This window comes from Rhododendron vialii, chromosome 7a (genome assembly GCF_030253575.1).
Source record: "Rhododendron vialii isolate Sample 1 chromosome 7a, ASM3025357v1".
NCBI lineage: Eukaryota > Viridiplantae > Streptophyta > Magnoliopsida > Ericales > Ericaceae > Rhododendron > Rhododendron vialii.
This window is the reverse complement of record NC_080563.1, coordinates 31,295,479-31,322,969: the sequence shown is the minus strand read 5'-3', so window position 1 is coordinate 31,322,969 and position 27,491 is coordinate 31,295,479. Positions and strand designations below refer to the sequence as shown.

Below are 27,491 nucleotides of genomic sequence, written 5' to 3'. Positions count from 1 at the left end.
CCTCTGCACATGGGTGGGCACGTGACCGAGCCCGGAAGAACCTGTCGATTGCCAAGCTTGAGGGGTAGCCGAGCCCGAAGGATATTCGGGCTAGGCAAACCTGACGGTTGCCAAGCTTGAGGGGAAGCCGAGCTCGAAGAGTATTCGGGCTAGGCAAACATCATCCGCATGGCCGAGCTTGACATAAATCTATTCGTCGTCGGATGGGATGGACAAAGTCAAAGCCGACAACCGGCTCTTCTCGGCTATCGCCGAGCCTATTGGAGTGTTTGCTGCCCCATGCGGCAGCTGACGGTGGCAGAAGAGTGGAGGTGGTCCCTAGTGCGATCTCAGTTGTGCTCGGCCTACTACACCATATGTTTCCTACCGCCAAGCTTTACCTGAGAGCGTGAGATCTCATTATCCGGACCATCGACACCACCCCCGGTCTAAATTGACATATCTTCAGATTCGGAGGACGAAGATCCAGAGGAACCACCATTCGATGAATAGAATCAGGTTGTCTTAGAGCCGGAGGGTAGGATGAAAAATGTCTAGAACTATTGTGTAGCATGACATAGTAGTTTGACTTTATTGTTATTTAATCAGTGAAAGAAAAATTCAAACCATGTTTGCCTTCTTTGAGTTATACATTTTTGTTGTTGTTTACTTGCGTTCTACCCGTTCTATGCATGGGCAAAACTAACCCGTTCTAGCGTTGTGCCCATTCGAACATACTTTTATTAATTGTCCCGTGCATCAAACGTGCACAACGTTAGAACGGGTTAGTTTTGCCCGTGCATAGAACGGGTTGAACGCTAGTAAACAACAACAAAATGTACAACTCAAAGAAAGCAAACATGGTTTGAATTTTTCCTTCACCGATTAAATAACAATAAAGTCAAACTACTATGCCATGCTACACAATAGTTCTAGACATTTTTCATCCTACCCTCCGGCTCTAAGACAACCCAATTCTATTCATCGAATGGTGGTTCCTCTGGATCTTCGTCCTCCGAATCTGAAGATATAGATATGTCAATGTAGACCAAGGGTGGTGCCGATGGTCCGAAGTAATGAGATATCACGCTCTCAGGTGAAGCTTGGCGATAGGAAACATATGGCTGAGCCAAAACCTTTTCTCTCAATTTATTGTACTTCACATTATCCTTCAGAATCCGATATGCTTCTTCGTACTTCCGGATATGATTCTGTTTCCCTTCCTCGATAACCGCGGAGTCCTCAATCACCTTCTTCATGTCGTGCTTGATGCTTTTTTTAGCTTGCCATTTGAGTCTCCCTCGGTGTTCACGTTCATCCCAGGGTTTGATCTGACGTCCTCGCTGAGCATAGCGGTCATACATATCGAAACTTGTACCATATGATCTTGACGAAGAAGAGCACGACATCCTACATTTTAAAATTTAATGTTTAAATGGTATAATCTTCATACTAAAAAAAATGACAATAATAATTTGGTGCATGAGAGGGTTGTATATTTGCAATATGATTAAATACCTATACTCATGAAACCTAGTACTACCTAATCTCCCCAAGGCCGAGGGTTTGAATCTAAAGCTCTGATACCAAGGCTCAACAAATATGGAGCAAAACAAACACACACACAAATTTAGTGGCAATCAAAAAACTGCTGAGAAACTGGTGTGTTTTACGACCAATTATCCCCCAATCCTTAATTACCAATTATCAATCGTAGAACACACCATGAACTAAAGTTTGAAATTGCTCATTGCGTGTGATTTGGTTCTTCAAACTGGTGTCTTAGTAAAATACTCACATTTTTAAAATGCACAATGGACCATGGACACTTGATTATTCCTATTCTCTATTCCTACAAACATAAATTATTTTTATTCTATATTCCTACTTTCAGAAAGTAGACACCACAATACAATCATGCAGTAGACACCACAATACAATCTCATTTTGAAAAACTATATCACATTTTGTATTTCCCCATATCAGATATTGTACTTTATGTATCTATTATTCAATTCTAAGGGGGTTGAAGAACAAACAAAAATTATTTCTATTCTATATTCATACTTTCGGAAAGTAGACACCACAATACAATCATGCAGTAGACACCACAATACAATCACATTTTGAAAAACTATATCACATTTTGTATTTCCCCATATCAGATATTGTACTTTCTGTATCAATTATTCAATTCTAAGGAGGTTGGAGAACCCAAAGATTTTGTTTTTTTCTGTATCATTTCTTGTGTGAAATAAGGGGAGTGATGCCAACTAAAATCGAAAGGACAAATTAACACACAACAAAAGACATGTATATAAAGCATTTATGAAGAGAAAATCATACCTAGAGGTTAGCAGAAATGAGCTGTGCGAGATCCTAAATGCTTTCAATTGTCAAAACCTTAAACTTGTCAAATGAATTCGCACATAAAGGATGAGTGAAGCATTCTCTCGAACATGAAAAGTCAGTCAATTGTAACTGTATGACCTACAATTTTCCAACTAACCAAACCTTTAAAAAAAAATCCAGATTAAGAAGCAATTTAACTTCATGTGATAGTTATGGTCAATTTATTCAACCTTACTATCTACTATCTACCTTTTTTTATGGCTTACCTTGCTCTAAAATTTGAAACTGAACATCGAAATCAAAAAGGGAAAAAAAACAGAATGCCGAAAAATGGATTTGGATCCAATTTATCAACCAAATATCAAATATTAAATCCATGATATGAACTAATCTAAACGCTAAAACTCAATGATTATGACCCGTTAGTCAATTAAGGTAACTGACATGATACAGTGAACCCTATACCCGTTTAGATCATAATTATGATTAGTTGCTTAAAAATGTTAGTTTTAACAGATAATAATTTATATTTAAACTGTCAATATTAACACGTATATATATTAATTTATAATTATGATCAGTTTAATTGTGCATTTACTTACGGGTTTTTTAATCATAATTTTTGCATTGCTTTTAGTTGCATTTTTAATTGAGCTAATGATTAGTTCAATTAGATTGTTATATATACATAAACTGATTTTTTAGCGTTCAACCCGTTTCTTTCTCGTACGAATCAATTTCCTTTCTCGAAAGTTATCTTCTTGTTGGCAATTACGTACAAAACTATCCATAATGATCATTAAACACTGGCTGAGTTAGAAAGATAGAGCAATTTATAGTGTCTACTACTACCCGCGACCATTGGATGAGTATCACAAATATAAACAAAGGAATACCAAACACGCATAAACATGAATTGTTTGGCACACAGACTCACTTTTCTTATGCATTTTAACAATGGTATACAACAAGTCAAGAGATCATAAAGAGTGCGAAAAAAAACCTTAGAAATCGAGCCTGTGAGGGATCGTTTCAATCGGTCACTCCGGCCTAAAATTGACCCCTCGCCTCCGAACTCGCTCAAAACCTTAAACCTGCCAAATGAATTCACACATAATGGATGAGTGAAGCATTCTGTCAAACACGAAAAAGGCAGTCAATTATATTTACAATTTTAGGGAAAAAATTGAAGAGAAAATGGAATTGGGGGGAAAAAAATTGAATGGGTCCAATCTATCAATTCTCTTGAATCAACTTACTTGGTTGAATTCAAGAAATCCCTAAAGACCTGTGATTAGCAATTGACTCCTCATCTTTGAACTTCACCTATGAGATTGTGGGAGAGAGGCGTGGGGTGGTGGCGGTTGAGGAGTTGGGAGAGAGAGAGACAGAGAGAGAGAGAGAGAGAGAGAGAGAGAGAGAGAGAGAGATGCCGGAGTTGGGGGTGTTCTGAACTTCTGATTTTGTGGTGAACGTGGGTAATGGGTTTGGATGCGTGAATGTTTTTTTTTTCAAAGAAAATAGGAAATCAAGGGAACGTGGGGTTTTTTTTTTCCAAAGAGAATGGGAAATCAAGGTAACGTGGGGTTTTATTTGTTTTTTAAAAACTAAAAATCGAAGGAATTTAAGGATTGGAGTTTGGAGGCTTTGGAAGGTCAACTACATTCCCTTAGGATATAGATAGATAGATGCCATCTCTCTCTCGCTCTCTCTTACATACACACAACTTAAAAGATCATCCTTCCTTACTATTGGGTTATTTTCACGTTTATTTCCTTAAACAATAAAAATGTGTCATGTCATGCATACGAGAAGTTTTTGGGTGTCACGCAGGCAGTGCCTGTCAGTGATCCGGACCTTCCGTATTTTGGATGGCTTAGATGTATATTCGCTCTCCCCTCGCTCCACCACTCTCTCTCCTCTTTTTTTCTCTCTAAAATCCAAACCGTCCAAAATACATTTGGACGGTCCGGATCGCCAACAAGTATCACGTGTGTGGTACCCAATCGACACCCAAAAATTTTCTCCATACTTAGACATTCAGTTTTATATTAGTTTGCTTTTGTCCGTTCAAGGATGCCCTGGTGTTATTGTAGTTTGCTTTTTTTTTTTCCGAAATGAAATTACTTACAAAAATTAAACTTTTAAACCAATCTATCTATATGCAAATGTAGCTGAGGTCAAAAGCCACTCAACCCTCAATCTTAAATTCTTAGAATTTTGGGTTTTTTAAAAATAAATTGAGAGAGACAGAGAGAAACGTGAGGGGTGGAGAGAGTAGAAAAAAAACGTGGGGGAGGGGGAGAGATTTTAGGGGAAGGAGTTGAGTTTTTCTAGTACTTTTAAGTATTAGATAAGTAATGATAATTTAAAAATCATATTAGTTTTTCAAGACCTATATTGATTTTTTTAAATTATATTTTTGATCAATTAGAGTTGTGTCCGTTCAACGCACAAGACAATAAAAAATTCACATTGACGTTTTTTTATCAACAAATGGTGTGTCCGGGAATGAATAAAATAACAATGTGATTTTTTTTTCCATACATCGAACGAGGCACACCGCTAGTTCATAAACTAATGAGAGGGTTGCAATGAAGTCCAATTGAAGACAACTACCAAGACGGGGGATGAGGGTTTTTTTTTTTTTTTTTTAACCAGCAGGGGATGAGGTTGAATGGCCTCTTCCACAAGCTGATTTCTTGGGATATAAATTGAGTTTGTTGGGAGTAATTTTTTTTTCCTTTGAAAATGCCATAATTGAAAAGCTTCCAAGCATTTGCCTTCACCCAATATGATTATTGTACCCGCGCGATGCACAAAAAGATATATGTACCTTATAATTGGGTTTTTTTTAATTTCTTCTTTCTTGAATTTTAATTAATTGTCACATGCTCTCAACCCACTATCCCAGGTCTCTCTCTCTCTCTCTCTCTCTCTCTCTCTCTCTCTCTCTCTCTCTCTCTCTCTCTCTCCCTCCCTTAATCTCCTCCCCCTATCTCTTAGTTTCAAAAGATTAACAAAAAGCAAAATTCTTAGAAATAGCAAGAGATTGGGAGTTTGAGGCTTAAGAAGCCCCACTACAATTGCCAATAGAATATATGGAGTGAATTAAAGCAAGCATACGAGGTGGGAAACTGGCTAGCAACAAAAAATTACTCCATCCATCTCAAAATATTTGTTTATTCCACAACACGAGAACTTAAAAATACTATTACAAAATTCTTAAGAAAAATTCAAGATATCAATGAGTTCTTCTAATTCATGAGAAATGTTTGAATATTTTCTCGAAAAAAGTGTAATATTGGTAAATCCTATTTTGCGGACCAAACAAATGTTTTGGGAGGGAGATAGTAAAAGACTTCAGAGAGATAGAACACCTCTAAAGACAAATACCCTCTCACTGTCTCTAGCAAGCAACACCCTTGTTTCTGCTAGGGGTAAGAGCATCCGCATTTGAACTCTTCAAAAATGTTTATATGACAAAAAATGTTGAAAGTGAGACCCAAAAATAGTGTGTTTGTTAGGTAAAGAAATGAAAAATGGGTTCATTTGAGATGGTTAAGGTATTTTTAGAGTGTTGCTAAAGTGTACCAATATATATATATATATCAGTCGGGTTCCGGTAAGGGATCCCGCATTTTTTTAAAATGCGGGACTCCCCTTCCCGATTGAATTTCGATGATCCGAGCCGCTCAAAGTGATCAGAACGTGATTTTAAGGGTCCCCGCGAGAAATCAGCAAAAAAAATGACCGGGAAGGGCTTCATCCGAGCAGTTTTCATTGAACGGTTCAAAAAAAACTGCTCGGATGAAGCCCTTCCCGGTCATTTTTTTTGCTGATTTCTCGCGGGGACCCTTAAAATCACGTTCTGCACACATTGAACGGTTCGGATTTTCAAAATTTGATCGGGAAATGAAAGTCCCTCATTTTAAAAAAATGAGGGATCCCTCACTTGATAATTTGTGATATATATATATATATATATATATATATATATATATATATATATTTGTCTTGTCTGCCACCCATTTATACTTCCCACAGAGCATGGTCGATCTGAGATTTTGACTTTTTCCATTATGGCCCTACATTTTTCCACCATATTACCCTGACCTCAGTTCACTCATATATATATATATATATATATATATATATATTTGTCTTGTCTGCCACCCATTTATACTCCACGCAGACTCGCAGAGCATGGTCGATCTGAGATTTTGCCTTTTTCCATTATGGCCCTACATTTTTCCACCATATTACCCTGACCTCAATTCACTCAGTCACAATAATTCCACCTAAAGTGAGCTAAAGATTCAAATCAATTGATAAAGAGTTTTAGTCCGTTTGGTCCCTCATTCCATTTTGGGATGCTTCAAAATACTAGTCCTATTTGAAACGTCAACGAAAAAGATGGGTGGATCTTCAAATTTACCCTTCATAAATAAGTAAAAATATTACTTTATAAGCGGGATTCAAGGGATAGAAGTAAAAATCAATGCACATTCTGAAAGGAGACATGCATATAATGTTTATCCCCTTAAAAAGTTGAAATTCCCCAAAAAGGACCAACAATGTGGGGCGGAGGGACTAACTCACATTAGCGGGTTCTTCTAGCTCAACGATTGTCTATGTGGTTAGAAACTTCTGGTTTCCCTTGTTAAGTCATCAGTTTTTACAAAAACTTGAGGTGCTGAGAAGTGAGTTCAACATTATATGTCATACTATCAACGGCCTACTGTCACATACAATCGCGTATGGCATGTGGAGATGCAAACATACAGAGAAACACAATGCAAAGGCGCCACAATATGGACACATCAATGCTAGTGATTGACATCAAACGGGATGAGATCTAACATCTAACTACACATGTTACAATCATATGTGGAAATTAAACACGTCATGCATACATATTCCGCCGTATCTGTCCTCTGACTCATCAATTTGAGGCCGTCTGCTAGGGGCTGTACAAAGGAATTGGAATTTATCATACAAGACTCAACTCGTCAGTCATATAAGAAGCCTCTCCTCCGGTAAGCCGTCTGGATTCAGCATCGGCAGCAGCAAGCTTCTTTCGTAATGCCAACAATTCCTCCCCAGCATCACATATGTAAGCAGAGGCTTGTCTGCCAGATAGGGTGGCTCCTTCCATGCTATCTATGTAATCCTGCAGGGAGTAAGCATTTAAAATGTAAGAGAGAGAGAGAGAGAGAGAGAGAGAGAGAGAGAGAGAGAGAGAGAGAGAGAGAGAGAGAGAGAGAGAGAGAGTTTTAAGCATTATAAAGAAAGAAACAAACTATTTTCCACAAAACACTTCTAGTTCAGCATCAATGTATGTTTTCACGAGACCAAAATACAATACATAAGAGTACACCAAAAAGATGTCTCTATCACCAACTACATTTACAAGTACAATGCTATGGTGCCCTAGAAAAGATGGGGTATTTTTACTTGCACGTGCATGATTACAAGACTAATGAAGAATTTTCCCACACAAACAAATAAAAATAGAAAATAGAAACAAGTTTATATTCATAAGCATTTAACATCAGCTGAGAATTGAGATCAGTTTTTTCTAATTGAATTGTAATGTACAGGTTTGATATGTAATATTAGCCATTATCACTATAGCAAGAAGAGGCAGGCAAACATTACCTGCTTTGTATATGAGCCAGCAAGGAAAAAATTCCTCACGGGTGTCTTCTGATCAGGTCTAAATGGATCTTTACCAGGCGCCTCACGGTATAAAGATTGCCCAATTTTGACGACAGACGACCAAGTAATTTCCAAACCTTGGGAAGATGGGAATAAAGCCAAGACCTGATATGGAGTTCATATCCGAAGAAAGATACACACTTAGCTAGTGAATAAATCTAGACAAAAGCTCTTCAAGATTACATGTTGGATTGGTTTCTAACAAAGATTGGGAATCTCATCGTACAAGCTAATGCTTCATGGAACTGAGAGTAATGTCTGTTTGTTAAGCTTAACAAAATCAGCTGAAGTTGTCCATGCTTTTAAAGTAAATGACGGTAATCTCACCCATTTTACTTTGTGCAAATGAAATAAACAGAAAAACGGGAGGCAAATAAGAAATAACCAATCCATATTACATAGATACTTATATTTCAGCCAGTGGACCTATATCCACCTCGGACAAGGTAGTATAAGATACATGTCCGACCCCGTGCCCAGAGTAGACTTTTGGATTTACCATTTTTCAACAATGTAGGAAGCAGCAGCAGCTACAAAATTCAAGAATGATACTAAAGAAAAGCTTCAAGCCTGTTAGGTAGATAGAAATACCCTTCTAGCTCGCACCCTGGGCAAGGTTCATGGTTCGTGCCTCACGCATATGGTTTTTCTTCTTTCTTTTTTTCCACACTCAAGAACCTAATACTAAGGTTCATTTGCGTATCCCAAAATTTATGGGTTTTCAAATTGAATAACTGTTGTCTCTCGGGAATGTAGTTCATCTTTTAGTCCTTCATTCTCTATTTCTCGCTTGTCATGAATAGAACAAGAAGTTCATATTTGAAAAAAGTCCATAAAGGACTAAATTAGGAACACACAAAAAAACTCAAAGTGGCTTAATTGGGGTCTTAGTGGGCTTTTTAACAAATATGAATATTGCGTTTACATTTCCAATTTCTCCATTCCAAATGAACCTGAAAAGTTAAAAAAATATATATATTATTACCATAAATCAATGGATTTCTTCATCCTGACATGGGACACAATACGGACAAAAGACAAATTGACTTCTGTCTTTAGCCCATATCGCTCGTAGCCTTTCTCTTTCCTTCCTTTTTAGCCTACCTCTAAAGTTCTCTGCTGTCACCTAGGCTCGAGACGTGCCTCCTATCGTGCTTTCCTCTCCCTTTGAAGCATAGTTAAGTGTAATACAAAAATAAGCTGATAATGTAGTGTAGTGTCTTTAAATTGGATATCGATGTACTTTAATTTAACCATTTATGTCATAAACTGATAAAAGTTCATCTACCTTTATCTTACACCTACCAAGTTTGCATCACATACTGCACCCTATATTTATTCTACTTCAATCATCAAAAAACTCAGTGCCAGCCTGACTTATAGTTTGTTTCTTCCAAATGCCAAAGTGAAATTATTACCAAAAGAAACGTCGAAGTGGAAAGCACCAACCTAAAGCAATACCATGGAGGGAAAAAAGATTGAGGCGCTCCTTAGATGAAAGTTACCTGTTTTGCAACTCTTTTTATGATTTCATCATTTGGTAATGGCATGTAGGGATCACCAGGTGTAAGCACACATCTGCAAGCAAGAAATTAAGGAAAAGGATAGTGGCTTTTTGCAGGAAAGAAAAAGAATATATAAGAAAGCCCCAAATGCACAGAAGTGGCCCCGGATTATTTATATCAAGTATATGTTTGACACAACTTTGTACTTATTAACCATGAGAGTATTGCTTATCCAACATCTGAAGGATTATAATAGCCGGGTATAGAATAAGAATCAAGATGACCATGTAGGGAGCCACAAAGTATAAGACTCTTGTCAAGGTCAACCTCCTATATTCTGCCTAAGCAAACTAGACCTTCGTCAAAGATAAATAAAAGATATTTCATCTATTCCATTCAGCAGGTGTATCACATGATTAGTTCGTGTTATCTTTCTCTATAGATATAACAGCGGTAGAACAATAACAGAAAGAAAGGAACATGATTTTTCTTACTGGAGCAAAGATCCTTGCCCCTCAATGTAATAGTCTTCTGGGGATGCAAGTGCAAGGTCTGCAAAACATGAGAAATCTGCATCTGGGGTGTAAAGAAGATTATCCAACCCTGCAGCTTGCCTTAGTTGCCTAACAGTTATGAAGGGGGAAATAAACATCAGTCATCAGCAGACATGCAAGCAAGGTAATTCATTTTCCATGATCATGATAAGCCAAGTAAAGCATATTTAATTCCTAAATCCAGGATTCAGAGAATCCCTTTCACAAAACAACTCGTGCAACATGAGAGAATCACCTGGACCGTTCTAAATCCTGCAACTCTGTTACCCAGCCATTATATCTCAGTTGCACTGTTACCACAGGCACTCCAACTAGTTCATAGATATTATCAAAGAATTCCCACTCCCTCCACTTGGGTGGAACTAATCTTTTTATTCCAGGAACATCACATGCTGCCATCAGATGCAGCAGTTCAGTAAGTATGCACTTACATAGTATAGAGTTGAATTATGGAAGGAGAGCCAACCACAAACCTGCAATATAAGCATCAGCTTTCACAATTTTCTTTTGGGTAGCCTGAAAGTTTAAAAAACATACAGTATAAAGTCAATGAGTAAAATAGATCTCCAAAAAACCATCATGTCAAGCCTACCCGTGTCGGAAAGTCAACATGCAAATGCAATGTATCGAATTAACCAGTTACTACACCTTGCGGCCCTGCTTTAATCATAGTATCACCTCTCATATTTTATACATCCCTAGCTGTATTGAGCTCAAATTGATAGATAGTTAATGCTTGTGAAAGGGGACTGCAGAATTGTACCTATTTTAAAGATAAATACTTCAACTATGATTCTTCTCCCTGTTTGTTATTTCATCAAATTATGAGCAAAGCCAGGCCTCGTAGCAAGGTTACACCAACGTGCAAAAAAAAGGTTTCATAGTTCAAAATCAGTCAGAAGGGATGAATTATATTTGCGATACTTTTGTTAACTATGATGATAAGAGGTAAAAAAATGTGAGGTTCTGAATGACTTTTGACATGGATTTATTTAAGTCGAATTTCTGGGATTTTTGTGGGAGGAGAGAGTATCTGGGATTTCCGTGGGAGGAGAGAGAGTTTCTGGGATTTTTGTGTAGAGTTTTCTCCATCTAGGATATTTCCAGATGTCCTTGAACAAGGCATACCGAGAGCTAATTATATAGACCAAGCGGGGAAGTTGGCGCATCAATACATGCGGCCAAGGGGGTCTCGCCAATTGCTCCAATATTTAGACTTCCAATTGAATGTTATTCTTCTCCACTGACATTTGAGTATTAAACTCTCAATTCCACCATTGGCATTTGAACATTGATCTCTCAATTCCTCATTTGAGTCATTTGACTATTCAACTTTCCAATTCCTCCACTGATATTTGAATATCGAACTTTCAAAAGACATTCAAATCTGCACGTACAGGTGAGGCGAGGGCTTCCCTGAACCGGCCCTTGTTGGGTTGCAATGCTCTTGACTGATCTTTTGCGATGTTAACGTGTACGATTGGGGCCCAAAGACAATCAAAATTCTTGTTTCGACGGGAACATAAATATGGTGTGGTACATGACTTTGTTTTTTTCTAATAGTTGATTTGCTGAGTGGTGGGGCGAAATTGGGCGTCAACAGACTTAGAAAAAGCTTATGATAAGGTGTCTAGGTCAGTATATGGTGGGTCTTGGAGAGAAAGGGCACAGAAAAACCGTAAATTGATGTAGTTAAGTACATGTATGAAGGCGATGCCACTCCTATTAGATCCCTAGAAAGTGAAACAAGCAAATTCCCAATGACAAGTAGGATCATACCCAGGGTCCGCTTTGAGTCCTTACCTTTTTGTCTTAATTATGGAAGAATTGACTATACATATTTAAATGATAACCCATTGTATATGCTGTTTACACAGAATATTGTCTTATAGATGAAATTACAAGAGGTGTTAATACTTAATTAGGAACTTGGAGAGAAGCATTTGAGTCAAAATGATTCAGGATCTGTACGAGTAAAATGGACTGTTTGGAATGTAGGTTTAGTGCAGATCAACAAAAAAATAATGTAGGTTTAGTGGCATTCAAAGTGCTAGTGTTGACAAAGTGATCTTCCAAAACCAGGAATTACTAACAATTGAGCATTTTAGTTATTTACATTGTATAGATGGAAAGATTATAGTGCAAGTTGGATATATCAAAAGACGGAGCATTTCAAGAATGTTTTGCGACCACAAGATACCCGCAAAGTTCAAGGGAAATTTCCATCATTCTGCTATCATGCCAACCATGTAATACGGCACGGAGTGTTGGGCTACTAGGAAGCAACATGTGAGTATGATTAGTGTACCACCATGGGTGGTAGCCTAGCGGCTATGGCTCACTCCCACAGGGTTTGCGTGGCCAAGAGGTCACGGGTTCGAGTCGTGCTAACGACGCCCTCTAGAACTTGGTCCTCCTACAAAGCCCGGCTATGGTCCACTAGCCATTGGAGGGGCGGCAGTTGCTATGGCTCTTTAGTCCCTTCTAGGGCTCACCACGGGTCTAGAGTCCCTATGGTCACGCGTAGGGGAGGGTTGCTATGCCCGGTCACCCCCTCCTCCACCCTTTTGACTTAGCACACACAAAAAAAGTATGATTAGTATAGCTAAAATGAGAATATTGGAATGGATGTGTGGTAAGACATTGAGAAAGAGCATTAGAAACAAAAACCTTCACAGAATATTAGGGGTAGAACCGATAGAAGATAGGATGAGAGACAACAGATTAATCATTACGGTGGTGTCAACATGTCCATCCTAGATCGGCCAATGGGGCAGTTAGGAGGAGTGATATCGTTATGGTGGAAGGTAACACCAACTAGAGGGATAGACCAAAATGGACATTAGATGCAGTAGTTCGAAAGGACATATGTTTTTGATGCCCTAGACAAAGCTCAAAGAAAAAAATCCAATTCACGAAACCAAACCCAATTGATGTCTCAGGCTCGGTTTGATTTGGTTATAAGAGGCTAAAAAATGTGAGCTTTCTAATGGACTTGCACATTGATTTGTGTAAGTTGAAATGAATTACATAATATTTTGAAATCGTACAAGCACATGTTAGCAAAATGGTTGGTGACTAAACTGCAATCCGGGGGTTTGATAAGATAGTATAGCAATTCAACTGCATTTGGAGAGCCCAAATGCTCCCGTAATAATAAATTTAGTTCCAAAATACATACAGATATAAAAATGAATAGTTTAGTAACAATAAGTTTACCTTGGACATAGCAATTCCTGTTACATACGTCTCTCCATCAGTAGATCTCTCATGTAGTATCTCTCTGCAACCCCACCTCAGATGGAACCTGTTCTAGCAAAGAAATAGTTTCAGGGGGAGAAATAAGTCAACTACATTGTCCGGAAGAAAAACTGAACAGAAACCTTGTCCTATCATGTCACGTTAAGTTTCTATAGTCACACCTTCCTCCTTTTTCTTCAATATACTTTCTGATGGGGCCACTTAAATAAATGTCCGGAGAACCTTTAAGCATGCGTAATAAGGAAGCCTCTGTTTTGGTAGCAAACAATCCAAATATAGTGAGCATACAACGGGCGCTGATATTATCGCAATCGATAAACCCGAGAGCATAAGCAACAGGATCCCACATTCTCGTTATACTTGCACGGGTGCCACCTTTAGACAAGAACCAATCCGAGAAGCTTATCTGTATTATATGGAGTGTTGTCATTAACAGTATGGACCCCTTAAAAAAATAAGTAACGGAGGAAGCCAGAAGTGATGACCAAATGTTCTAGTAGGAGATTATTCTTACACTATCCAGATTCCGTATATCTCTCATTGCTCCATCTGGATCAACAAGTGCTCGCACCACTGGACTTAAGGCAAGAGCCAAGGCATTTCTTGCTTTATCATAAGGCTGCAGTTGTACAACATGAGGTGGAAATGAGATTCAATGGGAAGATAATCAGTTAATGTTTCCTTCAACATTTGCACATATCCATGACATCAACTGTTCCTCATTTTCATTTTTTTTGCATTTCACATTAAAGCACAACACTAATATCATGTTATGTAGAATGCAGAGGAAAAATGTTAAGGTAGAAAACTTAGCCTAGGATACCAGTAGGGCAAAGATCTCTTATCGGGCTCACTGCCAGTAGCTTCTCATGGCTAAAGGTTAATGAAGATGGGCAAAGCCGAGTTGCAGCTAGTTAGGGGTGTCAAACGGGTGGGTTTGGGTAAACTTGGGCAGGTTATATGGTTTGGGTCTCAATGTGCCATTGACCCTTTTATAACCCAACTAGCTGCATAATTATTATCTTACTTATGACTTATGAGTGAAACTCAGCCTGTCCATTAACCCAATAACACATTAGTACAAAGAATTACATACCAAATACATGGTTACACATGGAAAAAAATGGCCTGGTATTAGTAATTTGGTGTGCAATAGTACTTTTTGAAGTGGCAAAATTAAATTTGGATGTGGCGCAAGTAAATTTGGCGTGCCATTAGTTACTTTGTTGCGCCAGAGATTTATATAGTAACAATAGTGAAGACGGTGTGGTGGTAATAGTTTGTGGTATTGTTGAATAACTTATTGGGAAATATTGTTTTACCCACTAGACCCGTGTAACCACCCATTTCGAAGTTATTTGATTTGAGGCAAATTGGGTAGGACCATTATGACCCAGCTCATAAAATGGTTAGGTTTAACTAAATTTATAGTGGATGGATTTGGGTGGGTTCACAAGTTTGGGTTAAAATTGATGCTACTACAGCTAGTGACCATTGTTTGCAAATTATGGAACAAAATCAGAGTCCAAAAAGTAGCAGGGGCTAGAAAACAATTTATGACTATTCAGTCATGGTTTCAATCTAATGATAGGTGGGGCATTGTCTTTGGATTTTACACTAGTAGCAAAGTATTTGGGTAAAAGTTGAGTCGCCATTTTGATGATGGATTACAAGATCCATGTTTATTTCACGTTAGTTTTAGAAAGAGCCCCTTAGGACTTTCTCTCTGGCTACCGCCCACTCGTATATGTGCACTATTATAGCCGTCTTCTTTTCACTAATTCAATTTCTTATTATCGTTCAAGCCCATTCTCCCATACACAAACTTTGCCGCACCAAGATGTGTGGTGCAAGGTTTCCAAGGGGTTTTAATTATGCAAGGAAAGCTCATGCTCTTTGTGACTGTCAAAGAGCCACAAAGTTTGGTTGGTGGTGCCAGTTGGATAATTAATTCCATGCTGATAGTTTTCTAAAGGATAGTTGTTGACAATGCCGGCCTTTTTAGAGTTTTGGAAGTCAGACAAAAAGCTTACAGTTGGAAAGTTGGGAAAAATAACAAGATTTAAGTTCACAAGTGGAAATTTTCCATGCAGGGAATCAAAGAAAAATAACAAGATTTAAGTTCACAAGTGGAAATTTTCCATGCAGGGAATCAAAGAAAGAAAAAGACAAGCATAACTAGAAGCACAAGAAGATCTAGACATTACATCACCTTAAAATACACAAACAGGATAAGCTGTTGGAAATTTGGAATTGGGAAATTTTCAAAATAGCACCTAACCTTTCGCACAAATCGCACACAGGCACCTGACCTTTTAAAATTATCAAAAAAACACCTGACCTATTTAAAAACCCATCAATTTTACACCCGCCGTTAACTTCCCATCCAAAACAAACGGAAATCCTGAAAATGTGAATTTTGGCACAAACATTGGCAAAACAAGATTAAGGCTCGATTTGGCTTACAAAGTCAATTAATAACTTAATTTTTATCTTTATTCAAAAGAAAAAAACGCATTTGTTAGTTTTGCGTCAAGACAAATCAATAAATCACAAAAATTACTTAATTTTTCAATCCAAACCCATCCTAAATAAGGAATCAAGCGTAATTTAGTAATTAAATACCCATAACTATGCAGCCAAATAAGATTACTCTGTATTAAATAGACAAAGGAAAAGGCAAAAACAAAAAACATATAATAGTCATGAGTAGGTGCGAAAAGTGACAAGTCATGGGTATTTAATTACTAAATTAAGCTTGACTATTCTATATTTTTTGATTTTGCATTTTCCTTTGTTTAATACAGAGTAATCTTATTTGGTTGCATAGTTATGAGTATTTAATTATTAAATTAAGCTTGATTCCTTATTTAGGGTGGATTTGGATTGAAAAGTTAAGTAATTTTTGTGACTTATTGATTCGTCTTGACGCAAAACTAACAAATGTGTTTTTTTTCTTTTGAATAAAGACAAAAATTAAGTTATTAATTGACTTTTAAAGCCAAATCGAGCCTTAATCTTGTTTATGAGTATAATATTGTGTTTTGCAAAAATGAGCCTTAATCTTGTTTTGCCAATAGTCATGCCAAAATATACATTTTCAGCATTTCCGTTTATTTTGGATGGAAAGTTAACGGCGGGTGTAAAATTGATGGGTTTTTAAATAGGTCATGTGTTTTTTTGATAATTTTAAAAGGTCAGGTGCCTGTATGTGATTTGTGCAAAAGGTTAGGTGCTATTTTGAAATTTTCCCTTTGGAATTTTCTATAGAACTTGTTCTCTATTGAATTTCTAAGAGTTCTCAAGCTAATTCAGACAAATAGGAAATCTCAAGTCGTGACTCTTCAAGACTGTTGCCACTAAACACATACAAAAATAAAAATACCCATCAAAATAAGGAACAAACATTAGAAGGAAGACCCTTCTCTTTTCCTCAGACCCTTCAAAATAAGGCACACACCCATGTCCCAACCACAATATAAACCAGGAATCCCTTTTGGGGAGGCGAGATGTTCTCTAGTTAATAGCTAGTAGTCATAAACAAAATGACAATTTGACTCAGAATAGGGCCTGTGGACGACTAATAGAGCCTGCTTCATAACTTTGGGTCAAGAAATACGAGTCAATCCTGAACAATCAAACAATGAAACACACTGAACCAGCTGCTTACCAAATTAAGAAGAAACAGAATAAGACTCAAAAGTTAATTGTTCAAAGCCCATGTTTTCTAGTTAACAGCTAGTGGTCACAAACAAAATGACAATTTGATGCAGAATAGGGCCCGTGGGTGGAATACTACTAAAGCCTGTTTCAGAACTTAGAGGTCAAGAATACATGTGCATGCTAAACTGCCAAACAATGATACATAGCTGAACCAGCTGCTTACCAAATTAAGAAGAAAACAGAATAGGACTCAAAAGTTAATTGTGCAAAGCCCCAAGTGGGCCCAGCCTTTAATGAACTTGAACTTCAACAAGCTCTAGAAATAAAACAAGGCTCGTACACCACACAAAAAATGCTAAATGGGCTCGACACAATTAAATTGGAACACCACTCAAGATTCAGTATCGAATAGAACCAAAATAGTAGACATTACCTTGAGCTGATTTGTAGACAAAAAAGCACGAATTCCATGTATTGGTGCTCCAATTGGAAACCTAAAATCAAGTTCTGCAGCAGGAATTTAAGTTGCATAAGCAATGCTAAAACAACATGGTTTGTCTGGTTGGTACGCAAGACAGGTAGTAGTGTATTACTTTGGTCATTACAAGAAGTTTTAAGATTAAGTCAAAAGGACTGAATAAAAGACTTAAAGGATATAAGAGATGGGGGAACAAATGTCGAGCAACCATCACATCATACCTCCAATTTCACCCCCTTTATTAACAAAAGTGTGAGTATGATCCTTCACAAGCAGATTTTTATCAGCACCAACCTACGTCAAACCACAGAAAAACAATCAAAGATCATTTCTCAAGAAAATCAAAGTGAACTTTAATTTTATAAAGTGAATCAGTAGAGACCACAAGCAGGCTTATTTTGATGTAGAAAAAGTTCCATGGAATCAGCCGGAATGACAACAAATGCAGTGATAATTTTGAACCAGCATATTGACTGCATTGAGGGAATTTACGACTTCCAATACTACAATGCAGATGCTTTTTTTGTTTGAACGCCCTATATTCAAAAGATTCAAAGGGAAACATCCAGATTTCTTACATAGATGGCATCAATAGGGCATTCTGAACACCTTTATTGGAGAATCACCAGCACAACTAATCACTTATGACTTAATATAATCCACGGCCATTAGGATTTACATACCACAAATAAACAAGGAATTGATTTTTTGGAACACCTAGGTCATTAGAGGAGTAAAGCATTTAAAAAGGCTAGTACATGTCAGGGTTCAATTTAAGCTAAGCACCCGTAACAAATGCACTAAATTTCATGCGACAAGTTCCATCTTAAAGCTATATAGTCCAAACTCAAGTAATGGGAGTAACCAACCAAATAATGTGTTTTTTAAATCTTATAAGCTTAGTAGCTGCAGTGGCCTAGGGAATGGGGCTAGGTCCCTTACCGAGGTGCACAGTGCCGGGCTAGACCAAGCTGGTTCCCTAGGTCCGCGACAGGTGCGACCCTACGTAGCATCTAGGAGATCCCTCGGTACGCCGCTTGAATTTACGAGTTGAACCGGGGTCCTTGGCTTCAGGGCCATTCCGGAGTCAAGCATACCCCCCGGTGCCCGAAGGACTGTACTTCGCGTACACCAACATGACGAGGACCCAAACAGTTAGCGGGGTAATCATCATTGGAGCTGACCTGGCCATGTGCTCCGTAACCGCCTTATCCGGTGCGTCACCTATGACGTCACTACCCGAGCGTCTGCAACACGCGCCTTACTTGGGGACCAAGTCAGGTGAGGCCTATAAAAGGGAAGAGAGATCCACCTAAGGAGGTACGCCGTCCTTCTCTACCCTAACCTACTCTCCTTCCTCGACCTGGTTACTGACTCGATCGTCAGAGGGTTACTGGGCTACCCTAGCCCTAGTAACTTGTTGCAGGTGCGGCAGAAAAGAGTGGAGCTATCACGGTGGTAACCAGAGCTCATCAACAGTACAAATCCCAACAAACCGAACCCCGACAGTAACTATAGAGCATGCATCTACATTTTTATGTTCTATAGCCGCTACTAAGCACGGAATCTAATTGTGTACGCACATTGGGATACATTGAAGGCATTAGTAGATATGTAAAGCAGTGACCCACTATTTCAATATCTTAAGGTATGTAAAGCAACCTATACAATGCAAATTTTCTTACCAACAAACAAGATTACGTTATTTACTGATAATCAAAAGAAGATAAAAAATGAACATTAGAATCAGGCACAAGACGAAAAACAAGCACATTGCCTTCACCTTTTTCAACAATCGGAAAAGATTATTGTAGCAACCAAAGAAAACATGAAGTCCCATTTCGATGTGATTTCCACGTTTATCAACAAAAGAACCAACTTTCCCACCAATGAAAGATCTTGACTCGTATATGTCCACCTGAAAAGCCGACGCATTTAGGTAGCATGGTGTTATCAGAAGTCAATAGACTAAGAAATTAGCCAACAAAGCAATTTTGCAAAAGGCGATGTACGTGGACCAGGCAACAACCAATGCATAATGTGCTCAGATTTCCAAAGTTCAAGTTTTTTTTCTTCATATTAGAAGTAATTCCTCAAAACCCCAAGCAAATATTTTCTTCATGCCCATGGCAAGACTAATGTGCTTTATAATGTTGTAAGAATAGATACATGTCACTCAAATGTCCACGGTGTGCCCTGGCCTAATTTTATTTTCCCTCCTTAAACGTCAAGGAGAATTCACCTCCTGGCAAGGGGTGAGTGAGTGATGATTGAGTGGGGTCCAGCCAAGATCGTGACACGATCTAAACGTGGACTTGAGCGTAGGGTCCAAATGGTTTCTTCTATCTATGGACCATGCTACAACTTATTGGGAAAGCTGTAGTATTGGTTCATGTTTTTGCCTAGCTGCTAAGGACTCATAATTTGAAGAACACAGTAATTGTTAGTAGGGACAGCAATGTTCTATTGGAAGAAAAAGATAGGGCAATAACATAAAGAACCACAAGTAAATGAAATTGAACTTATATTGATGGACACAAGTTATACAAACTGTTTGAAGTGAAGGAACAAAAGTAGGCTATGCTACAAAGAAAGAAAAGCTTGCTAATTGTAGGAATCAGGAGCAAATGCAAAGTAATTGAAGTTGGAACTTGAAAGCTGGGAAGCTTGAATATGAAAGTTAGACTCTGAGATGTATGGCGTGGAGCCCTAAGCCTGCCATGAATTCCGTTTTTTATAGCTAATGTACAACTGCTTTTCCCCTGAAACTGGGCGTACTTGGACTCTAAATAGAAGACACCTGTTCCATGTCTCCAGACCACTTCCTTTTTATTTCTGGAGGCTCTCAATATCCGTAGACTTTGGTAAAAATCTGAATTTCCCTTATGGCTGGTACATGACTGTTGGATCCATCAAGAGCTAATTGTTTCTATTTACAAAGGCCTTTCCCCTGGTTTTTTTCCTCCCCCACTAACCACACACAGCTGAAAATAGGTCTCCGGTGACGTGAATGACTTGGTCTAGATACATATTACTGTCGTAATCGCTAAGTTTTCACAACACAAAGAAATATAAAGCATATTCCTTAGAGATATCATGAAAGTCTACCAGGAAGCAATGCATGTCCCTGAGATCTCAACCACCGTGAAATATAGGAGCTTGTTACTGAATATAAGGCATGGCAAATTTGGTGTATCCATGCCCTCTTACAAGTGGTTTCTTGGCCATTTGATCAAATCAATCATATTTAGACCTGACTAAACTTGACTCTCTGTTGACCCACAATTTTGCCCCACATGCCACCACAAGTCATTCTACAATTAATTTTTCACATTATGCCAAAAATAGGTATAAGCAGTTAGCAAATAATATTTGACTACATTGGTGATACATATCAAGGCAGATCCCTTCTGCCATAAATAAACATGTCACCTTCCAAGATGTGTTTGTACATATTACATCTTAGAAAGTCAGAGAATTTCGTGCAATTTGTTGAGTAGCATAATTGCACATATATTTGGTTGACATCACTAATTAAAATTCTAAAAGAGAGAAGAAAGAAAAAGTGCCAGTTTGGTCAAGTAATGACCCAACAGGTCAAAAACATCGCATCAAATGAAAGTTAATGCCTGGACGTGAGCATGCGTCAAATTAGTTAGAAATACAAAGGTTGAACCTCATGGCCTTGATCCAATAGCTCAACTGCAGTTGACATAGCCGCAAGACCAGCTCCAATAATAGCCACTTTCAGTTTTGGTCCCCGATAGTGTTCAGGTTCGGGTGGAAATAACCCTTTTGGAGCTGACAGACAAAACAAAAACATAATTGATACCCCGAATTTTGCACGTCAAGCTAACAATATTCATAGACTTAAAGATGAAACAAGGACATCAAAAGATTCAAAACTTAAGAAACTAGATTTGCTAAACAGAATAGTTGTTACATGACGTCCTTTCAAAAAACATGGACTACTATCCAGTACCCAACTATCGGTGTCATATCTTTCTGGATAGACATTCACAATCAAGGTCCAGAGACCAAGTAGAATATCAGCAGTAAGAAGTTCATTTTTGTATCTTGTCTTCAATCAATACCTATCAAGTTCCCTCCTTCCTATTTTATTGCTTGGTACTTGAATGAATTAGCAATCAAATGCATCACAACTTCCAATACACAACTTTACTACCTAGTAAAACTCCAATTTGCTTCAGTTAGAAACGCACAAACGAATTTCCAACTACAAAAGCCCTACACCCAGATGCAAAATAAACAAAATTAGCAATCACACGCATCACAACTTCTATGCAGAGTTAAAAATAGAATTCTGGATAAAAACTCTAGCAAAAAGCATACAACCATTATACTACTATTAATCTTAAGTAAAAATTGAATAGTAGGTACCATTGACCCTCATGTCCGAGACATTCTGGTCCAAAGAGCAACGAACAACAATCCTCCTCCGAGACTTGTTGAATTGAGTGGTCCCACAAGGACGGAGACCACCAGAGAGCACGGGTCCGGCGACGTCGGCTCGGAGACAGGTTCGGGCTCCGGCGGACGGAAAGCAAAAGGAAGTAGAAGAAGAAGAAGAAGAGGCCATAGAGGGCTGGGAAACAAGACAGTATTCAGTATGCGAAAGATATGATAATTCTGTTGGTGTTAACCAATTGCCGAGATGAGAAGTAGAACATCAATATCCAGCAGCATCAGCACAGAGAGAGAGAGAGTAGAAGAATTTGTCAGGGCATCAACAGTGAGTGAGTGAGGTTAGGCCAGGGAGGAGATGGAAGAAGTTGAGGCTAATTATAGTGCGCCTTTTTATTCAACTCCAGGAGGTTGTTAGTGGTAGTGGAGGGAGAGTTTTCTGAAAATGGACTGGACCGTCCTGTTTTCAAGGGTTTTGGCTCACGACCCCTTTTAATAATCAAAATGGTTCACATTTTAGATTTCGTTTCAGGCATTGATCATCGCAAATATCACGTTGATCAAATACTGGTTGATATAATTTCGAAAGCATTTATTAAGAGACAAAAGAGTCAGTGGGCTTTGATCTGGTGGTGTTGACATTTTTTTGGCCAAGACAATTGCTTTACGAAACCATATCAATTGGAGTTCAATCAACTTGATTTGTATTGTAGTTAATGTTCTTGACGATGTTTAAGAAATGAACAATTTGGATCATTAAAGTTAGCCCAAAAATTGGACCGCCCAATTCATTTTATGGACTAGAGAGGATTTAGTTCCTTTCCGAAACACCAAAAATTAAGGTAGCAAGGGCGGAGCGGCTCCAATGAACAAAATGCACTAATATTTTTCTTAAATATAATTTGATTTTTTTTATCAATATAGTCAGTGTTGAATCAGACATAGCCAAAGTAAACAAAAATTTACTTAAATTTGTGAGTAAATAGATACTATAATTATAATTTAACAAAACAAAATAAATAATGCTCAATAAATTTTTAACCAAAATAAAATGTGTTTATTTTACATAGAGCTTTGTATACAAATATATTTCTTTACAATTTGTCACCAATGAATTAAAATTTTGGAGCCGCCTCAGGTAGAAAGAGAGGGCTGAGGGCTGAACCACACTCATTTTGTACACACTCGCATAAATGTTGGGTGTGGGATCCCAACACTTATGTTTGTATGTGTGCACTTGAGTGTGTAATTAGTTAATCATGGGGGTAGTTATAGATTAATGGGGTTCTTCCAGGCTTATGCTTCTAACTCCAACAAGTCTCACACGGTCCCAACCCAATTAGTTCAGCAAAACCCATGTCCCACGGGTCCTGTCCATATATTTTGTCCAAAATACCCTTAAAACACACGCATTTAATACGCTCCACTCGCGCACCTTAACGTTCCACAATATAAAAATTAATTGTTGCAGTAAACGCAAGTGGAGTGAAGTACAGTTAGTGTTTCATTTATACAAACTTATGCGCTCTTCGAAAGCTTTTCCGATTTGACACGGAATGGTAGTTTTCAATCTCCTTTGAGAGTAGGTGAGAAGTATGAATCGTATGACTCTGAGGCTTTCATGCGATTTCTTGTGGATTGGATGATGAATAAAGCATCAAGAAGTAGGTAGGGTCTTGCCTAGGTTGAAGATGGCGTTCCGCCTATCTATTGAGGGGCTTGAATCGGTGTACTCATCTAGCTTTAAGAAGCAATTCCCTACTTCGGTAGCTCAGTCTTAATCAGTATAGGGGTGAGTCTAGTCCTTAATCAAGCGCTTTCTATCTATTTTTCATATTGAGTGCTCTCAGGGGTGCATGCCTTGACCCCTTTGCGGATGTTCATGCACATAGGTAGGGTTCGATTCCTGTAAACACCCATTTTCTTCTGCAAGTTCTCTAGGATAGAGTAGATTAGGTCTAACGAACAGCAAAAAAAAAAAACATGGTTAAACAATTAACTATATTGTCCAGATTTGATGCGCGCATATGCGTACACATAGGTTGTGCCAACCTATCCGCTTCTCTCTCTCTCACACATGCGGTACTTTTCCTAAACTTGAGGTGTCATTTCTTTTTCTCTCTCCTCTCTCTTCCGTTACTTCTCTCTATCTTTCTTTTTGGGTGTGAGTGTGGGTACAATGGCTCGAACCCTGGACATGGCAAATGACACCACAAGAGTGCCACCACAAGGGAAATCAAAGCTTTGGTGCTCTCTCTCTCTCTCTTTCTCTCTCTCTCTCCAAAATTTCAAATGTTTATAATTTTTATTATAAATGTTTGATTTGAAATATGTGTGCTTTGTTTGATTTGTGATTTGAGTAATGTTTTTGAAAAATGAGTGGAGAGAGAAATGATTGGAGAGAGAGGTAAAAAGTGGAGAGAGATAGAGCGAGAAAGGGAGTAATGATTGAAAAGTTAGAGAGAGAAATGAGAGTAATGATTGAGTTGAGAAATATTTTTGAATAGAGTTGTAATATATGTACTTAAAACCTACTCAACGATATCTATCAAACAAGCCTAATATTCAATGTGAATTTACGTGTAAAAAAATCGCTTTTTAGGTCTAGGATCTTTTTTGTAGTTTTTTTTTTTTTTTTTTGCATTATAAACTTCAAAATCCTATAACTTTCATTAAATATGTATGTTTACCCTGTGAGTTGTTAATTGGCGCTGTGAATTGTTAGTTTAACATGAATAATTTAGAATTTATAGTATTAATTAGGAATTTAGATTGTTCATTGTTAATCTTAACACTATTAATTGCTAAATAACCATTGCTAATTGTTAATGTTCCAGGTACAATACAAAAATTCACTTTTGTGCTTGGAAAATAAGCAATTGAAACATGCAAAAATTTACAATATAAAATTCAGTCACAACAAATTAAAACAAACATTAAAAAACTAAAAAAGTACATAATTTTATATTCAATATTGGTCTCATTAGATAGGTATCTACGAGTAGATTTCAAACATATAAATTGTATAAAAATGAATATATTAAACAAAAGTTACAAACATTTTAAAATTATAAGTTTTGAAATAAAAAGGAGGGGAGAGAGAGAGAGAGAGAGAGAGAGAGAGAAGCGAACGGGTTGGCACAACTCATGTGTGCGCATCATTTCTAGACAATATTGTAAAATTATACTTCACAGGACCTTTAAAGCATTACACTTATAGGGCAACTCATAAACCATAAACTCAAAAAGTAGGACCGGCTGGCCATTATACCTATTGAAAATGACTCTACATCCTCTAAGGAAGAGTCCTCCATTTTGAGTGCTAACCAATAACTTTTCAACCAAGCACGTGTTGTAACTACCCAAATGTGATTTATATTGTAAAATTCACATAATTTTGTCAAACCCGAAAGTAGTAATTTTGTCCTCTCTGACTAAACGGGTATTTTTGTTTAGAGTGTTGGTTAAATTGAAAAGAAAGTTAAACAAAAAACAAAGGCTGTTGATTTTGCCACTCCCTTTTTTGTTAACGTCACTCCCCTGTAAGTGTATTTTTGGTGCAAAAATACACTTGCAGAGGACTGGCGTTAATAAAAAAGGGATTTACAAAATCATTTCCCAAAACAAAATATATACACAATATATCAGCCCCAATCACACACACTCTTTCCTCTTCATGATGTATAATTCAGCACACTCAGCAAGGAATAAATGGTGCGGTCCCCCTCTCGCTCTTCTCTTTATCTCTACCCGTTCAGCCGTAGGTAACAAAAGCTCTCAAATCGAGATGGTGCGTTTTTATCTAATATAGTCTCTAAAGTGTTTGATGGAGCAACAAAATACCAAAGTTTTCATCCCCCTTCTCCTCTCGTCGGCCGCCCCCCGGTCTTTTCCACTTGGGGTAGCTGGTTCGACCTAATGGCAAGGGCGTCCGATGAGGGAGGTGATGATGAGTCCCATGTGGTCACCCATCGTGATTCTACTCTTGGGTAATCACGGGTTAGGCTTAACAGTAAGTGGTGGCTCACGTCTAGTGCATGGATTTAGATCGAGGCTTGATGCTTGGGCGTTCGAGGGTGGTGATGGTTGGCGGCGATTGGTACAATCGTGGTTGGTTTCTTAGGTCGTTTGTGGGAGTCGAATTGACGGTGTCTTAGCGGCCATTGATGGGATTTCGGCTACACACGGGGGCACTTGCCGATGAGGTTGCTTGTTGGCACTATGGTGGTTGGGTCGATATGGGGTGGGTTTTTGGTGGGGTTCTGTGGCGCCGGAGAAGCTGGATGGCGACTTGTGTTGCTGTGAGCATTTTCTGTTTTTGGCTGATTTGGGTTAGGGTTTGGGTACTTTGGTTGGGCTTGCTCCTATGTGGGCTTGCTGATTTGGGCTGATTTGAGCTTATTGTTTTTAATCTGGGCATTTTAGGCCCATAGGGGTTGGGGCTTGTCCCGGTTTTAGGCATCGCCCCATAGGTGTTCGGGCCTTGGACCAATAGGTGTTTTATTTTATCCAACTCTTGGTTGGATTCCCCTCTCCTCTCCCCCAAACTTGATGTACCATTTGTATTTGTCAAGTTCTCTTAATAGTAAAACTTTGTTGCCTATCAAAAAAAAAAGAAAAAGAAAGAAAGATTAGAAGTAAAATCCGACAACTACATCTTGCGCTTTTTTTTTTTGTTAAAAAAGAATATATAGGCCTGGTTCAACTATCTTGTGGATTTTAATGAAAGTCATTGAGATATTTATCTTTATGATCCAAAGCATTTATTGTTCAAATGGCTATTTTACCATCAATTGTGTAAAAGATAAAGGCAACTAAATATAGGTCATGAACCATGGACTTAATTAAGTCCTACTCCTAGATGGTTTAAATCATTAAGTTTTCATCCTCATTTTCAAATAATCTTCAAACTAACCTCCTATTTATTACCTTTCATTTATTACTCCTCATTTATTATCTTACCTACCAATTTTCAAACATGATAAATTTAACTAAGGAACATTTGTTAGCTGGTATGATAAATATTGTTATATTTTTCCTTTGCATTTATGTTGAATTTATCGTATATAATAAATTTACGATAAACGTACAAAAAAAATATCAAATTTATTATATAAGCAAACAAATGTCCCTCACACTAAATTTACCATAAAACACAAAATACACAAGTCGCAAAAATACACAAGTTATGATACACTTAATAACTGAATCTGCCACAATCAAATGTAATAAATTTAAAATATATATATACAGTCCATTTCATATGAGGGGATCCTCATTTCTCCCATTTTCCCATCGAATTTCAATGATCTGAGCCGCTCAATGTGATCAGAATGTGATTTTAAAGATATCCGTGAGAAATGGGGACAAAATGACCGGGAAAGACTTGATTTGAGCAATTTTTATTTAAACCGTTCAATAAAAAATTATTCGAAACTGTTCAAATGAAGCCCTTCCCGGTCATTTTTTTTGCCGATTTCTCGCAAGTATCCTTAAAATCACATTCTAAACACATTGAACGGCTCGCATCATCGAAATTTGATCAGGAAAGGA

At 37.9% G+C, this 27,491-nt stretch overlaps 2 protein-coding genes across 3 annotated transcripts; both read right to left on the bottom strand.

The window, feature by feature from the left end:
- Window positions 1-829: 829 nt before the first annotated feature.
- LOC131332372 (uncharacterized) lies at window positions 830-3,657 on the bottom strand. 2 transcript variants are annotated; one of them, XM_058366561.1, is made up of 2 exons: window positions 3,335-3,657; window positions 830-1,389 (listed from the first exon to the last, which is right to left on the bottom strand). In XM_058366561.1, the coding sequence occupies exon 2, from the start codon at window positions 1,386-1,388 to the stop codon at window positions 957-959; it is 432 nt and encodes a 143-aa protein (XP_058222544.1). In that variant the 5' UTR covers window position 1,389; window positions 3,335-3,657; the 3' UTR covers window positions 830-956. The 2 variants fall into 2 exon arrangements, with proteins under 2 accessions (XP_058222544.1, XP_058222543.1); XM_058366560.1 differs by lacking the exon at window positions 3,335-3,657 and adding an exon at window positions 2,326-2,491.
- Window positions 3,658-7,035: 3,378 nt separating this feature from the next.
- Window positions 7,036-22,479, bottom strand: LOC131332370 (zeta-carotene desaturase, chloroplastic/chromoplastic). The gene is made up of 14 exons (XM_058366556.1): window positions 21,915-22,479; window positions 21,190-21,314; window positions 19,297-19,431; window positions 17,735-17,807; window positions 17,469-17,542; window positions 13,887-13,991; window positions 13,534-13,778; window positions 13,331-13,418; window positions 10,585-10,627; window positions 10,347-10,503; window positions 10,052-10,180; window positions 9,558-9,630; window positions 7,993-8,157; window positions 7,036-7,504 (listed from the first exon to the last, which is right to left on the bottom strand). The coding sequence occupies exons 1-14, from the start codon at window positions 22,111-22,113 to the stop codon at window positions 7,325-7,327; spliced, it is 1,791 nt and encodes a 596-aa protein (XP_058222539.1). The 5' UTR covers window positions 22,114-22,479; the 3' UTR covers window positions 7,036-7,324.
- Between the last annotated feature and the right edge of the window lie 5,012 nt (window positions 22,480-27,491).

Coding starts and splice junctions, on each gene's coding strand:
- LOC131332372 (XM_058366561.1), bottom strand. CDS start 1,388: ATGTCGTGCTCTTCTTCGTCAAGATCATATGGTACAAGTTTCGATATG.
- LOC131332370 (XM_058366556.1), bottom strand. CDS start 22,113: ATGGCCTCTTCTTCTTCTTCTTCTACTTCCTTTTGCTTTCCGTCCGCC. Junction 13,992..17,468: donor TGTCTACAAATCAGCTCAAG/GTAATGTCTACT, acceptor GTACAACTGCAG/CCTTATGATAAAGCAAGAAA. Junction 10,504..10,584: donor AGCTGATGCTTATATTGCAG/GTTTGTGGTTGG, acceptor ATCTGATGGCAG/CATGTGATGTTCCTGGAATA.